Source organism: Haemaphysalis longicornis, unplaced genomic scaffold (genome assembly GCF_048455015.1).
Source record: "Haemaphysalis longicornis isolate Haplotype H1 unplaced genomic scaffold, Haemaphysalis longicornis Haplotype H1 scaffold_2, whole genome shotgun sequence".
NCBI classification, from domain to species: domain Eukaryota; kingdom Metazoa; phylum Arthropoda; class Arachnida; order Ixodida; family Ixodidae; genus Haemaphysalis; species Haemaphysalis longicornis.
The window spans coordinates 43,427,146-43,444,166 of record NW_027526295.1 but is presented as its reverse complement, the minus strand read 5'-3'; the positions used below and the strand labels follow the sequence as shown (position 1 = coordinate 43,444,166).

The 17,021-nt window shown below is 44.0% G+C and overlaps 1 protein-coding gene and 1 long non-coding RNA gene across 3 annotated transcripts in view; one reads left to right on the top strand and one right to left on the bottom strand.

Moving 5' to 3' along the window:
* Positions 1–17,021, bottom strand: part of LOC144168852 (uncharacterized) — a 223,233-nt gene that overhangs the window by 40,977 nt on the left and 165,235 nt on the right. The window lies entirely within an intron of this gene.
* The window catches only part of LOC144168848 (uncharacterized), a 57,141-nt gene that overhangs the window by 5,209 nt on the left and 34,911 nt on the right, over positions 1–17,021 (top strand). The window contains exons 2-5 of one of the 2 annotated variants that reach the window (XM_077697834.1): positions 12,130–12,204; positions 13,200–13,306; positions 13,691–13,806; positions 15,616–15,669. In XM_077697834.1, coding sequence (XP_077553960.1) covers positions 12,130–12,204; positions 13,200–13,306; positions 13,691–13,806; positions 15,616–15,669 — 352 coding nt within the window. The remainder of the gene's footprint in view (positions 1–12,129; positions 12,205–13,199; positions 13,307–13,690; positions 13,807–15,615; positions 15,670–17,021) is intronic. The other variant, XM_077697835.1, reaches the window with a different exon arrangement.

Below are 17,021 nucleotides of genomic sequence, written 5' to 3'. Positions count from 1 at the left end.
GATTTTTGTCGCGTATATGTTCTATAGCTCATATGAAAGCCAGCGTTTTATATAGCCCGGTAACCACAAGCAATTTCTAAACAAATCGGCGAAATGATTTTAATTTGGCAGCAAACTTCCTGAAATCGGAAGGGTGGCGGATCGTAGTGTCGAAACTTGGCCCTACAATATGTGTCCCTGTCACGTGACCTGCAAACCTAGCAGCTACTGTAACTGCTGAAACGTTTATTTACGCATTGAAAACCTTTTAACACAAGTATTTGTACAAGGTTAAATTGTATATGTATTTATAAACATTATTTTGAAAATTCTAAAGACACGCCGCCCGCTGCCGCTGGGTTGCTCTCAGTGTGGCTAACTGAGCCACCATGCCCAGAATCAACGGCAGCGTTCAGTAAACAGACCTAGTGAAGGAGCTTTGACGATTCTGCCTGAGGCAGAGGCGTTTGTTCTGCCAAAATATTTGATTTCAGTTTCCAAATACGCCAACGGCAGCCTAAAAAAAAAAAAACGTCGCCCCCGGGGAGAATCGAACTTCCCACCTGCACAACGTGAAGCTAGATTCTACCTATCGTTTATCCCAACAGATGGCGCATTCATGCACAATAGACTATTGCATTTAAAAAACACATAACGGAACAGGAAAGCCTTCGATTCAAACTTTTTTTGCTGGGGACAAGTTTTTAAATATCGTTTTTCATTTCGCATACAGACAAAAGTAAAAGTATGTTGCCCAGCTACTCCATGTCATGGTTGCCAGCATCATTTTTGGGAGGGACACACACGGCTCGCAGATCTAAAAATTGCGATTCAAAAAGTTCTAGGGCATTATCAGCAAAACCGTTTCTCGTCAAGGTGCTTTAAGTGATGCCCTTTCATTTGGGATAGAGAATATATACTCGACAAAAATCGGTTGTCTGTCCCTTTAAAGCAGGGCGTTTACACGAATGTGAAGGTCCCAGCGATATACTCAACATATTCCTGCCGCCGCTTCATGCGTCGGCCACAAACAGCTTCAGCCATGAGGCACGCAGCGACGCCAATCTTTCTCGCAGTTCGGCACCCCTTTTCTGTTGGCGCTGCGTATCGATGAGGTTCGAGCGTTGCATGCTGTTGTACTGTCCTCTATGTAGCAAGCTATTTTCAGAAAAAAACGTAGCCAGAACAAAGCTAGATTTTAAGAACAAAGCTAGATAGCAGGCTATGTTCTCAGCTTTCAGTTTTAACTCTTGGGGAAATCGTGAAGTGAATAATCACTCGCTGTTATCTAGACTTTTCTTGAAATCAGTACGGACATGGTTTCGCAACGAACGCAGATCGTCCAGCTCACCAGCTTGGTCTTGAGTACGGTAGTGTTCGTGCCAAGCACGGTAGACTGTATGTGGTGGCATGTCTGCATCGGGGCATGGGTTCCAGTGGGTGTTCATTGTCGATGCACCGGGGATGTGAACGCATGGCGTTGCCCGAGTTTTGTTAACTTGGCGCCATGGAGGAAGACGGTAAATACTCCGGCTTTGGCGGCTTCGAGCGTGCAGTTCGGTCGCAGTTAGCCATGGAGCCAGCCAGCTCAGGGTGAGTCGGCGTCGAACGATTGTGGGGCTCAATTACCTGCCGCTACTGGCATTCCTTCCGCTCTCTCGGTCAGTTTCTGGGCTTCTTAATGAGTTTTGCGGCACCAAATGTTACGTCAAGAGGGGAACAGTAGAGTCCGTGGTCATGCTTGAGCTGTTCGGTGATGACGGCCTTATAGCAGGGTTCTGACACAATGATTACGGTCCCAGTGTGGAATCAGCAGAAAAGCTGTAGTCATCCCTTAAAGGCGTCAAATCTACAAATTACCTCACGCTTAGTCACCAGATGGCAGCGAAATATTTTGCTAGAAATAATAATTTAGCAGTTCTCCTCAGGAAACTGAGGATGTTTCTTGTATCGAGCGGTAGGAAGCAAAGAAACGCGATTTTTACGACGCTAGCTGTTCATGGTTCTTTGATAGCCTTTTGTTTTTTGACATTTTTTGCGTGGGCCTCCGTGAACGGGTGTTTGTGATCCCCAGTGGAAGCTAAAAACTTTCGTGTTATACCTGCGTGCCCCGTTGCCCTTTACCAGCCTGTGTGATGGCTTCACCTCCTGCTGCTAATTTAAATTATGGCTTTTTCGCGCCAACGGATGTAGAGCTACGCGCCTACATCCAGCTATGAGAAATGGTTAAACACGCCTATGAAGATGCGGAATCGGCAATTGCTAAAGTAAAAGCACAGTATACCGTAGTTATATTTATATAAGACTTCAATGCTAAAGTAGGCAAGAAGCAGGCAGAAGACAAATCATTGTTTAACTTTGGTCTGGGTTGTAGGAACAACATAGAGAACTTATTGGTAGAGTTCACCGAGCGTAATAGTCTGCGCATCATGAATACGTTCTTCCGCAAACGAGAGAGCCGTTTGTGAACGTGGTAGAGCCCGAATGGGAGCATAATAATGAAATAGACTTCATACTATGCGATGGCCGTGGCGTCATGCAGGATTTGGAAGTGCTCGGTAGGGTAAGTTGTAGATACAACAGGATGCTACAATATAGAATTAGGCTTGATTTGAGGAGGGGCCGCTACACGCTAGTACGAAAGAAGCCGATCGATGAGCAAACAGTGAGACGGGAATTCGAAGATTTCAGGATCGCGCTCAAAACCGAAATTCAGCTCTAAGCGAGGAAGCAGAGTTCACTACACAGGAATACCCTAGTTACACGAGCACAGTTACCACGGTTAAGCAAAACTATGGGTAGACAAAACCGCAGTTTGCTGAGTTACAAGAGAGGCGAAACTGCTGTTACCCCGCTAACCATAGTTCACGCAAACTGAGCTTGGCCACCTCAGTTCGGTCATGCTAACCACAGTTCCCGCAGCCCCAGTGTTCCAAATCGCACAAGTCAGTTCGGACGCAAGTGGCGCCGCATCAGCGGAGGCGAAAAAAAATCACCTGAGACGAAGGCCCTCAAACAGCGGGCTCCCCAAAGCTGCCCCCAAGAGGAGCTTGCGTTCTTTGCGTCGCTCTCGAAGTCAGCGCCACTGCCCGTGAGCACCGGCTCCTTTCCCAATCCACCCGATCAACTACGACAAACACCGTGCTAAATTTGTAAATTTCGCACGTCATTTGCCCCCCCAAAACGGATGAAGCAGGCAATCATGAAGCGTTTTTAGCCCTCGGAAATGAGCAGCGCCGCAATGCTAAGCTTAAAGGAGTACTGACACGAAAATTTTATGATCCATTTTTATTACTTTTGTCGATGCTTAATAGTCTTGCGAACCCGACACTGCACTTTAAATCCTTCAGCGCGCGATAATTAATTACTATGAACGGGCTGAAAATCGTTCGCTTCAATTTCCCGCGCTTTCAGCCCGAAAGGCGGATATGACAGAATCCCTGCATGACCTCACCGCTTTGTGCGGATGTCAAAACATTGCGGATGCCGGTGGGGGCGTTGTTTCGAGCGCGCCGCCGCCGCAGCTGAACGGCTGAGCCGCCTGAAGGTTATAGACCTACCATTGCGACAGAAATTCGATTCCCGCTTTCAATAAAAGTCCTGAGGCGACTTCTATTGCGATTCCGGGCTATATTATCGCGCCCTTTCCTGTGTGTAGAACTTTATTTTCGCCAACATTGCCTTTCTAGGCAGTGGTTATGCCTGTAGCTCTGGCTACGTGCACCCGTTTGTGAATGCGCCGGCACCTAGTCGCCGCTCGCGTGGCCGCGCGCGTGAAGTGACGTCACGAGTTTTTGATGACCGCTGTCCGTGTCACTTCTATTGGCTACCACGGGATGATGTCACGCTGATGTCCATTTCTGGGTGCCGCTCTCCGTGCTGTTCCGTCGGCGCGGTAACTGAGATCCAATTAAAGCATGTTCTTCGCGTCGCAGGCCGCTTATATTTCAGCATGTGTTTTCTGTTGAGCAAAGGAAGCGAACTGTGCAATAATATTAACGCCGAAATTTGGTGTCAGTTGTCCTTTAAAGTTCCCAACACCGAGCCGACCCTAGCAAACCAAGCCGGTTGCAAGCTGTTGGGGAAGCTCCTCTCTCGCCGCGAGCGAGTGCGTGGCGTTTGGGTCTGAAGCAACTGTCTTGACGATATTTCCTTTTGTGCACACTGCTTCTCTTTTGTTTTTTATCGTGAGGGTAAAAGTCTGTTAATTTATTTTTGTTACGCTCACAACCAAGTGACCGCTGTTGACACAGTTTGCGATAACCGCGGTTAAAGTTTAGTAACCACGGTTAAACGTAACTGCGATTACTTCCGCCATGTAACCAGGGTAGAAGAAAGCGACAATCTTACACGCATCATCACGGAGTGTGCAATAGAAGTCGGAGGTAAGATCGCTAGACAGATTACTGGTAAACGTTTCCAGGGGACGAAAGATTAATTAGGATACCGCAAAGCATAGTAGTCTCCACCGCTGCAGAGAGATAGCGGAGCTTTCGAAGTTAATATGCGGATGACAGCTGACATACGGAGCTATAATTTGGAGAGGATTGAACATGCTGTAAAGAAGGGAGGCAGCCTGAAAGCAGTGAAGAGGCGTCTAGGCGTGGGGACCAATCAGATGTATGCACTTAAAGATAAGCAAGGCAATGTCATCACAAATAGGGATAAAATAGTCACAGTGGTCGAGGAGTTCTATAGGGATCTGTACAGTAGCCGGGACATCCAGGATAATGCCGAACGAGAAAGTAGTTCAGAGGAGATAGACAACCCACCAGTAACGACTAAAGAAGTAAGGAAGGCTTTGAAAGAAATGAAAGGGGGCAAAGCACCTGGTGAGGATCACATAATGGCAGACCTCGTGAGGGATGGCGGGCAAAATGTAGTAGAAATACTGGGAAACCTACATACGTAATGCCTAATGACCGCGAGTGTACCGGCATCCTGGAAGAACGCGAACATCATCCTAATCAATAAGAAAGGTGACATAAAGGACTTGAAAAATTACAGGCCGATCAGCTTACTGACAGTCGTCTACAAGGTACTTACCAAGGTTATCGCTAACACAATTCTGCCCCTTTAAATCTCAGTCACCCTGATGAACAAGCAGGGTTTCGTGGACCATATTCACATGGTCAGTCAGGTGATAGAGAAATTCGCGGAGTATACTCAACCCGTATATATAGCTTTTATAGGTTATAAAAAAGCATTTTACTTTGTCGAATCCTCAGCAGTAATGCAGCCATTGCCGAATCAGGGTCTAGTTGAGCATTACGTAAGTATACTAGAGAATATCTATAATGGGTCAGCAGCTACCATCGTCACGATAAGGAGACCAGTAAAATACCTATAAGCAAGGGTGTGAGACAAGGAGACACCGTTTCTTCAATGCTATTCACAGTATGCTCAAGATGTATTCAGAGCATTATATTGGGAACAGGTGGTGGGCGTAAGGGCTATAGGAGAATAGCTCAGTAACCTCAGATTTGCTGATGACGTTGCCTTGCTATGTAACTCGGGGGGGGGGGGTCGAATTGCAAAGCATGACTACCGCACTGCACAAGCAGAGTTGAATTCTGGGCCTGAAAATTATGCAGAAATATACTGTAATGCTGAATAGTTTCGGGAGAGCACAGTGGTTTCAGATAGTGTGCGAGGCAGTGGAAGTGGCGAGAAAATATATCTAGTCAGTCCAAGTAGTGACTCCGGATCCCAAAGATGATGCAGAGATAATTGAAAGGATGAGAATAAGGTTGAGTGCATTCTGCAAGCATTCTCAGATTATGAATGGTAGCCTACCATTGCCCTGAAGAGGAAAGTGTATGACAGCTGAATCTTACCGGTACTCCCCTACAGGGCAGAAACTTGGAGGCTCACTAAGATGGCTCAACTTAAATTGAGGACGACTTAGCGAGAAATGGAACGGAAGATGATAGGTGTAATATTAAGGGACAGGAAGAGAGCAGAGTGGGTCAGGGAAAAACGGGTGTTAAGGACATATCAGTGGAAATTAAGAAGAAGAACCGGACGTGGGGAGGGCATGTAATGCGAAGGCAATATAACCGCTGGCTGTTAAGGGTAACAGAGTGTATCCCTAGAGAAGGCAAGCGTTGCAGGGGGCGGCAGAAAGTTAGATGGGCAGATGAGATCAAGAAGTTTGCGGGGATAAATTGGTCACAGTTAGCACAGGACCCGGATAATTGGAAATCCATGGGACAGACCTTTGCCCTGCAGTAGGCGTAGAGAGGCTGATGAAGATGACGATGATGACTTTCCTGTGCGGGTGGTAGTACATTTAATGCATTGTGCAGTGATTCACACCGTGTATCCGTGCCTGACAGAGCAGGTCTCGTGGGCGCAGCTCATCCGGCCAAACATCCCGCGTACCATCCCGATCCAGATTAGATCCAGAAAGCGGACCGGTGCTCAAGGAAGCATTAACTAACCTGGCCAACACCGAGAAAGAAAGCAAGATGACGCTAAAAATCCCACAGTTTAGTCGCAACATCCGGGAGGAGAGCCAGAAGCAGGAAACACATGAATAGCCGAAATAATACCGCATACATATACTGCACAACTGATTCGGCTACAGCGCATATCTCACAGAAGCTTGGAAGTCTTACAACATGTGTACATTTCGTGCACAACGAATCAGGTGCCGCACATAAAATAAATGAGATTATCAAGAAGTGGCAGAACACAAGTTGGGAGAAGCCCTAGGACAGACCAGCCACGCAAGACCACCAACAAGGCACCAACTACGGAAGCAATAAATATGAAGTGGGGTCCTTCCAGCGCCGCATATAAACCTTCGATATTCTTCCATATATAAGTTATCTTTAAGAGGCAAATTCGCAGGTCAAAGTGTGGGGATATATGAATTGCGGAGACTCATAACCATATTTACGCTACACGCATCAAAAGAAAATGCGTGAACCCATAATATCAGCGTGGAGATATCCAAGTTTCATTTGAACTTAGCTGACACAAACTGGGAAACCCTCGACATTTTCCCTTCTCAACGTGTACTGCAAGGCAGTCCTAGGTAATGCAAATATTTAAACAAATGTTCGAATAGTGGCCAGTTACGCGCTCGTCATTGTAGGCGCCTTTAACGCCACTCAACCGCTGGCGAGATGTCGTTACACCGGTCTTTTCAACGAGAAAAAGGACCTCAGCCTAATCACAGGCCACCAGAATTTAATAATGAACTTATGTTATATAGAATTTATTTACATTTGCGGCTCTTCCATATACTAGTAACTCAAGCGAACACCTCCTTCGTTGATAACAAAAATATTCAGACAAACTCTTGAAACTCCTTAACTACATTTATTAATAAATGTGCATGTTCTAAAAAGTAATTACTTCTCCTGCGAAAGTTACTGAGCACCCAGCATCTTTATTTGACCTCTCTAAGTAAAAAAAAATTCCGACTACGTTAAGGACGGAGTGTTCGGATATGATCTAAGCGATCATCTGTCTATAAATATTTGCTGCAAGCTAAAAAACGTTTAAAATAGAGTTCAGCAACCGCCAGTCATGGTGCAGAAAATCACAGAACACAAACTTATCAGTTTTTTGTTATATGTTGCCATTACATCTTGGGATAGTGAGTATAAACATACTGCTGAGAATAGGTGCTTATCAAGAGTTCATGACAATCCCGAAGCAAACATAAATCTTCATTTCCATTTCAAATCATAAAGCTGAAAAAAGGTACTTAAACGGTGGGTCAACTTCTCAAAAGGATAAGAAAACAGAATAATTATAGAAGCAGTTCATATCTTGCAAGGACATGGACGTTTTTTGTGAATAAAAATGTTTCGTAATATTCTAGATAAAGGCTTTCAAATAAGCTAGGCAGGACTATGACACAAATATTTTTACCTCAGCTGCTGGACATCCTGATGTCGTTTACAGTAGTTTAAACTGGATATTGAAACGTGTTGGCCATAAAAATTAACAACCTTAAAATAGACAAATTCGAGCTTTCGGGGAAAGGACTTCCTGATACCCTTTATAATCACTTTATCACCATTACTAATAATGCATATGTCATCAATGGTTTATCGGGCTTGGTTTACAAGGAGAGCAACACATTTGTGAAACCTGTAAATGAACAGGAAGTAAACTGCATTATGCAAAGTCTCAGGAATGGCACCGCTAAGCATATTGACGGCATGCAAATAAAGCCAATTAAGTTTGCTTCAGATCTTCTTGCGTCAAGGTCTACATTTTTTATCTTTGTCTAAACCAAGCAACCTTCCCAAACAAAGTGCAGGTTGCTCACGTTAGTGCACTTCATAAGAAAAGAGATAAAAATGCCATGAATAACTACCAGCCGGTCTCTATACTGCCTGTTATATAAAAAGTTTTAGAAAAAGTCGTCCCGAGCAGATGTGCAGAATTTGAGCGGAAACGTAAACTTCTAACTCTATCCCAATTTGGCTACCGTAAAGCGTGTGTAACAGAATTTGCTTTATTGTAGCGAAAAAACTTATCCTGGCAGCCCTAGAAGGGGAAGAGCTAGTACTGGGAGTATTTGTAGATTTTTGAAAGGCATCCGAACAAACTCTTTGTGCAGAAACTGCAGGAGCTATGGCTTTCGAGTGAACGCAGCCTCTCTTATCGATTCTATTTGCAACACCATATACAAATAGTCACCATGTGTAAATTTCTGCCTTTCTGATTAATTGCCAGAATCTGGTGGCGTACGGCAAGGTAGCATTTTAGGCCCTTTCATGGTTAATGAATATATGAATGACATTTTATATATAAGCTCCGACACTAAATTTACAACCTATGCAAATGATACAAGGAGTATTGCAAAGAGAGAAAGAGGCAATGGGATTGTTAGCAAAGCAAGCCATACGGTTGATATATTAAACCATTGGCTCTTAAAAGTGGCTCAAAAATAACCACCTCTAAAGAAAAGCAATGCTATCCTGCAGCAAGAATAAAAAGGTTATTGTGAACCAACCGAGCATGTTAAACTCAATGCCAATCGAACTTGTGCCTACGTTTAAGGCGCTAGGAAAATGTTTCCTGGGACGTGCACGTAGACACGCTTGCCGCTAAGCCATCACGGATAATAGGACTCGTGTGCGGTCATGCATGCATACTGCACCGAAAGATCATTATGCTGATTTATAATACATTATTATCCTCCGGAATTATTTATTGTCATTCACTTCGGGGATTCACAACTCAAAGAAACCTTCAGAAAATTTTCTTGCGACAACAGGTGTTTAAGGAGTGTTCAAAACGTGTCAACCGCCTTTCATACTCAAGAACCATTCATTAAATATGATGTAATGCCAGTGGAAAAACTATATAAATACCTGATTTGTAGCGCACTTAAAGAAGATTTAGATATTCAGTCATGTTTTTTGTAACATTGGCCAACGTGAAATAAACTGCCCTTATATTCACAACTCGACATGACGAACCATGGTTAGATTTAACATAGCAAACTACATGTGGATGACAATTGACAGAAAACAGTCTTCCAAAGTTACCTAATTGGCTTTACAATCAGAACATTTGCCCCAACACAGTTATTTAAAAAAAAATGCGTGCTATTATTAACTCGAGTGACAGTGAGATCTAAGACCATATCCTGCATTGTTCGCTTCGGTGATTTTGCTGTGTTTTCTGCAGTTCTCTGTAAATGTTTGGTGTATTTTTGGTTATTTGGCCTGTTTTTCCTCACTCTTCATATTTGAATTTTGTGCCATTGGCTGACCTGTACTGTTTGTGAATTCATTTCGGCTGCATTGATCGTTTTTTTCCGCTGAACTGTTTCGACTGCTGCTGCGCAATGTCACTGATGGGAGCACGGGACTTTGTCAAGTCGTCCTTCAGGGAGCTTTTTTCTCGCGCTTACAGGGCCATATATACTTTTTATAAAACATGGTGCAAGTACCCTTGATTTGAATTTATATCAAATCAATATTCTGCTATCTGCAAAAGTATGTGGGCGTGGGTATGTGCAATGCCGCCAACGAGAATCCCCGCACCGGCCATGACTCTATCATAGAGGAGCCGTTCCTAGTGGCCAATACACCAAAGTGGGTACGCAAGATTTGTGGCGGCTTCTATGAAAACATCGAACGTCTAAAATAGGGACCAATTACTGTCAGAATTGTTTAGGGACCATTGATCCGTCCGTCGAAGCAGCGCAAAGCTCTACGGAGTTTGTTCTCTTATTTGGATGAAATTGGCCTAATTTCAAAATTGTAAATTATGTAGCCCAAGCACAGAACAAAAATATGGATGTAAGTCCGCTACCGCGCTAAGTCCACGAGAGTTTTCTTTTCTTTTTTTTTTCTGCCCAGCTCTTCCTTGGGCCTTTTCGTCCCACATCCCCAACCAACAGCAGAAAAGCATGTAGGCGTCTGTAAATGCCGGCAAACCTCTTTGCTTTTTCAATAAAGAGCCTTCTCTCTCTCCCTCTCTCTCTCTGGGCAGGTTAACGTCGCAGCTAAACATGAATCGGTGAATCGGTAGGAGTTTCATACGGGAGTGGTCATCGTCATTGGCGGATTCATGGATAACATTGTTAGACCCATATTGAGCTTTAATGTTCGGTCCCGTTTGCGTAGAGACAAACTATGTGCCAAACAACAAGGAATTAATCGTAACTAAAGCTGCGGGTACCGTTAAACCTGAAAGCATTGCGTTAGGCCCAACGTAGGTTCTTTGCATAGACATTGGGGCCATCGGGTGGCCTCTATATACTTAGCGTACACAGTGTGTGCGCAAATTTGTTCTGTTTGCCGCCTTCGATTCTAGTGCTTACAATTCCACATGCCATTCCGAACTGCGAACTTAGAAGCGACAAATATGCATTTTAGCAGCTTAATTTAACCAGCACGACACACAGTCAATATACCGCTACAATATGGTTAAGGGAACTTTTGAATTCAAAGTTTCGGAGCAAGCTTAAATACCACGATGATTATTTTTTTTTCGTGCGTATCCCAAAGCCTATTCCGTGTGACATGCGCGTACAGTAATTTTCTTAAGTGTGCTTCCCTGTAACTGCACATTTCCGGGTTCAACTGGTGTTGCTGCCATGGTTTTTGTTAGCTAAGTGTAGCCGAACTTTGTCGTTTTAGTGCGTTTGAAGCAATGTGCGTTTTCATAGCTATGTTGCAGAAACATTGCTGTGCTTATCTTGAGAACATATTTTTATATCTCGGGACGCACCAGAATTTTACATTATTGGTTCTGTTGTTTTCTGTTAGAAACGTTTTAGAGGACTCTTGAACTGCTGTTCGCATCTGCTTAGTGCGTTTACATCTCTTTCTGCAAATTTTTTTATTGTGCATTCTTCAGAACAAATGCTTACCCCCTCATACCTAGCCCGTTGTTAAGTAGTGAAAGAATTGATTAGTGTGTAGTTATAATCTTGCTTAATACGTTTTGTAAATGTAGGCAAAAATCCAGAGGCAAAACGTAAACAAGCTTCGTAATGATTGTCTTTTGCATTTTATCCTTTTGATCCAAACAGCGGTCTTGTGTGAAATAAGTTAAACGTACTTTTATGCGATTAATATTCTCTTTAAGGACTCTTTCGTGGTGAGTGTGTATCTTGAGAGCGTATGATGCCATTAATATAAGACGTATATGACGCTGATGCCAGCTTCAAAACTTCTTCGAGAACTTTTTCTTAAACATTTGATGACCGGGCACCCTCCTCCCATGCATCCTCGTGTGAGTTAGAACATGAGAAGAAACCCTTGGAAAAACATTTGACGCTCTTGGCCCTTCTTGGTTTGGCCCCCAAAACCCGTAATCATGCATCATCAAGAGCAGAGAACAGTCTGGGTGTGGACTGCGCTACATTACCATTCGAAAAGTGAACAGGTTACACCTATTTCGGTCTCGTTGAAACTCACTAGAGACGAAAGTGTATGAATTCTCGAAGTGTACTGATAAAATAAATTTTCAGTGACAATAAAACTCCCCCAGAGCACCAATAGCTGTCGTCGCAAAAATGTGCTGGATAACATTGTATGATGATGGTGGTCATATGTGCGGCATATTATCATCGTGCGTAGAAATTGGGGTATAATGCTTTTCGCGTGTGCTTGTGAGTGTGCGGGTAGTTCTGCGTTAGTGTGACTGTGCCATGTTTCTGCGCAGGTTTGGCGAGTATTCATCTCCGGCTCGTGGGGCTCCTGGGGCTCAAGCTATGGAGAAATCACCTTATACTCCGATGTGAGTATTGCGAACAAAATTTGGTGACAACGACTGCTGGTAGCAAAATTAAATTGCATACGTCTTTAGAACCAATGGCAGGCGAACATCACGAAAGTTTCCGAAATGTCCTAACTTTCAGAATTTTGAAATCACGGGCTCATTTGGAATGCGTTTGGCAGTCTTGTCACTCTCTGTGAGATTGTATGAATTAGGCAGCCGCGGATGTGCTGAGAGCTAATGAATATTTACGGAGGCGTTAATTTTTTCCAGACGCACTTCAAACGTTTCTTAGTCGGGTGGGGCATGCAGCATTTTGTGTCAATTCCTTTTTAAGCTTTTAATTGTCGTAATTTAAATGGACAACTCGAGCGACTAGCATTCATTCATCGCTTTCTATCATCAACAAAGCTTCAGCAAAAATACGTGAAATTTTTTCCATACTATTCTAACGGGAACCTATAAAAATACAAGCTGTGGTACTGCAGAAGGGATTTAATTAATGTCGCAGAACATTATATTGCTATTTTAACGGTCTTGAACAGTTCATAGCAAGAAGGTGATAAACGGGATCATGCCTCTTGGACTCAGAAAACTGTGTCAGCCGATTTTGTTCAATCGAATCGATAAGAACCCACTGGGCTGCCAAAAATAGAAAAAAAAAACTTCGGATGACGTCACCAAGTGGTTTGTAGTTCTACCTTGGAAAAGTTCATTTTAATTAGTGTATTCGCAATCGATTCACAAGCACCGGCGTCATCATGTATGCTGCGCTGTTCGCGTTGGAAATAATAGCATCAACAAATGTTTTACAGGAAGTTTACAGCCTGGATTGGGCAAGGCTTGACTTCGCGAGAAAAGCCAGGCTACTTAAGGGGGCAGTCTGAAGCTTCACGCCTTCAGAGACTTCGTACTGGCATGACTTCTCAAGTCTTTTGCACCCATCGATTGCGAGTAGTGGCTACGGGTTACCTATGCTTGCCTAACTGGTACCTCTGTTTCGTTTACTCGTGCAGGTATTTTGTGGTGCTGCTCGGCTGTTTGCTAGCAGCAGTGGTTGGCTCTGCGTCGCAGTCAGCACGCGATCTTCAGGATCCTGCGCGCAGCATCCTGCCGCCTGATGGTGAGAAAGAACAAAATAGTCCATAAATACATTGCCACTAGATTCCGTGCAGTCTCTGCTCGTCGCGGTAAATGAGGTAAATGAGATAGGAAGGTAGAATGAGACTAGGATAAGAAAAAGACAAAAAGGAAAATCAATAAAATCTGAGTTTTTCACAGAAGGAAGAACCATCACAGACCACAAATTAAAGGGTAACTACAGGTGCTTCGTCTTTCCAGCAGATGCTCTGCTCACAAAAACCTACTTTGAACAGTTTTATTTGAAGTTCCGTCAATGTAAAATTGATGGCACCTTTGAAGAACATACCTTAAACAGTAAAGGACAAACTAAACGGGCAAGCCACGCAGTGCCGTTCTGTTCTGGCGCCAACTAAAGATTCTGAAGTTTTTGCAGGAACACCTGTAAAGGAAGCTTGGCCTAAGCATACTGAAGCAGTTGGCAGCCGTGTAAAGCCTCCGGAATCAAGCCGCCAAAAGCGGTCGACGGATTCGGGAATCAAGGTAAGAAGCTAACACCAGTAATAGTACCATATCCTCTTTTACGTTTTCGCCATGCTCACAATGCTTCGAGGCACTTCACAAAACCTTTGTCATAAACGAGGCACACTTTGACCGCACGTGCGTGCGTGCGTCCCCGGGCACCCAGATTTAAACAATGTAAGGTTTCACACACCCTCTCGGCTAGTGTACAAACAAACTTAAGACGGATTAGGTTGCTACGAATGTTTCTCACATATTGCAGCTATGGCAAAAGTAGTATGATATGAAAGACATTTTTAAATGACCGTGGTGTGCGCTGGCTTGTAGAATTTTGTATACTGTGGCATTTCTCCCCAAGAAAATTACTAATGAAACGGTTTGTGCTATGTCGTTTTGTTTAATTTAGCAGTAGAAGTTGAATTTGACGCTCTGGAAAGAATATGGCCAACGAGAACAATTGGCTCCACTTCACGCTGTGAAGATGGTTGGAAAGCAAAGCTTTAAACGACACTCACAACAATTGCCCATGCTACGTCACTTGAATTCCCACACGTGGCTCTACAAATAATGAAACGAGAGATTCTGCCAGCCATTACTTGGAATTCGCGAGGGTGACGTCCCGAACGCAGCAGCGTCGGCCATGGCCGGGCTAGAGCGGTGGAAGGGTGAGACAGCGGAAGGGTGAGACAGCGGAAGGGTGAGACAGCGAAGTGTGAGACAGCGGAACCTAGCCATCCTGGTGTGCTAGCTCGGGGCTACAGCACTGGGCGACACAAGCGGAGAACCAAAACAATTCGGCATGTGAGCTTAGTGATTCCCATTTATGCCGATTAAAATAGTTAGTTTAATAAGCTTGAGAATTGCGAGAACGCCGAAGGAACTTTTAAAATCGCTATTGATCAGAACCAGATGCTAATTTCGCCTTTTGTAATACCTCTTAAAGCACAATCGAATAGGTATTCACCAATTTAGAAAACGGAGTCCCATTCGTGGCAACCAGTGCGCAAAATGTAGTGTTTCTATAGCGGCCAGATGTCTGTATGTGGTCTCTACATGTTGTTTTTGCTCCCTTCAAACCAATCCTTAATGTATCTTTGCCGTATGACCACTTAATTCCGCCGGGTCCGGGTTAACAAGGGGGTGTTGTCGAACAAGTTAATGAAGCCGTGCGAAGGAAGCGCGCAAAGGACGCGAAGCTGCGCCAAAACAGGCCCAAAACAACCGTCGCTAAAGCAGAAGACAAAGCCGTACCGCGACGCGCTCACCGGCGACGAGGCACCTCCGCGTGGGTAACATTGGGTAAATTCTCCGCACCATCTACAGTGTGCTCCGTGAGTGAAACCTTCCACCCACCCCTCCTTCTCCCGCCGCTGCCTCCGCCGCGTAAGGGGTTTCTTGTTCCGCACGGCACGAAAGAACCGTTGGCTGGTAGAGGTAGAAAGCTTTGCTTTAAAAGCGATTCGATTGTGGGGGAGACGTATAGCAGCCAAAGGTTGTAATGATTTCACCGTTTGCTTCACACAATGAAAATATCATTGCCACACTTCCTCAAAATACAACGGTGATACCCTTGTGCTTAACAACAAGCAACTTTGTTGCCCAAAACATCTTTCTAAAACTAAGGTGCCTGTTTGGTTCAACGGGTTTAGTCCAAAACGGCAAACGAATTTGCAAAGGTAAATGCTGCGCTTGAAGGGCGTGTATAGAAAGTCAAAGTAAAGAGTTCCAATACACAAGGCTGATTAAGAGCCCTCTACACTGTGGTGGAATGTTCAGTGCGTTGCACTTACCAAAACCGTTTTGCATGTCGTTTACCTCACTTTATCGCAGGGTGACAAAGGAGACCCCGGCATTCCAGGATTGCCTGGCATGCCTGGAAGAGATGTAAGTTGCCCTTTATAGATCCTTTAGGTGCTATGGACTCCTACCACTTGCCGTTAGCAGAGAAGCAATTACCAGGCAGAACGTAGTGAACACATGAGCACATGAATAGCCGTCAAAGTGAACGAAACAAAAAATATAACGAAACGAGAGACTTACAGTATTACCCTATCTAACCAGTTTTGAACAAGAAGAAAGCTGAAATATTTGGTCGCTGGGAAATACCAAATAAAACTGTCGCATTTTGGTGCCACGGATTGAGTAGTTTTTTGAAGCTCAAGCTGCGAAAAAAAAAAACCGTTTCTTGAAGTTTGGCGGAAAAAGCCTCATATATTGCGAAGAAAGAGTTGTTCGTGCTGTTCTAGCTTAACACGTTTTTATACCTTCAAAACAGTGAACGCTCCAAAAGTGGGCATTTATATTTTTCACAAAAAACCAAATCATATCTCATTTACTTTCTCAGCCCCTCTTATACGTCATGGTCGAAACCGCTGGCCTTATAATCAGTATACAATAGGGGGTACTACTGTACACAAGAAAATAAATTGCCAATCTAGACGGGAAGCGCACGCGTCACCGCGTAAAGTATTAGTTTTGTAGGTACGTTTGTCAGGTGGAGCGGAAGAATGGCCTGGAGCCCTTGTGACGTGTTGAAAGGCCAGGCTTTTCTTCTGTCTAATTTGTGCACGTGACCGATGTCGGGGAGCTCCGTTGCCCTTACTGAGCACCGCGGCTATCCCTCGTACTAACTTGCTAATACTTCACTCTTATGTGGTCCCTTAAGTTAAGAAGTTGCTGAGAAACAAATTTATTTGTAAGCATGTAACTACACTTCGGAGAACAAATGCTTCTGCTTTTTGTAACGGCGGAAGTATTACACTTCTGTTTTCAGTAGTAGAGCGAAATTTGTTCCTAAATCACACTAAACTTTATTGAACTCTGGGCCTCAAAGAGTCGCAGTACTTTACTCCACGTTGGCCTGACGGTGTAGGAGAGACGGGAGGAAAAATTTAATGCCTTGATCCTTGTCGTAACGCAATTAGGCCCTCATCTACTAATAGCCGGAAATTTTGGTGTCGCGCCTAATGCTTCTAAACCTCATAATATGACAATATTTAGCCATTAAAACCTGTCTTTGCATCCTAGGGGTAACGTGTAAAAGAGTTTTATTCTTTTTAGTGATACTAAAAGCGTCCCGCAAAAAAAAAAACAAAAAAAAAAACTAATGCACTTTTCATAGGGGGTTTGTTGACCGAAAAGCTTTGATAAAATCTCTGCACACACAGCGCGTGCGTGAAGTGAGAATTCCCTTCAGCCAAAACGGTACTTGAAAATCGTGAAAAAGGAACTGTTCC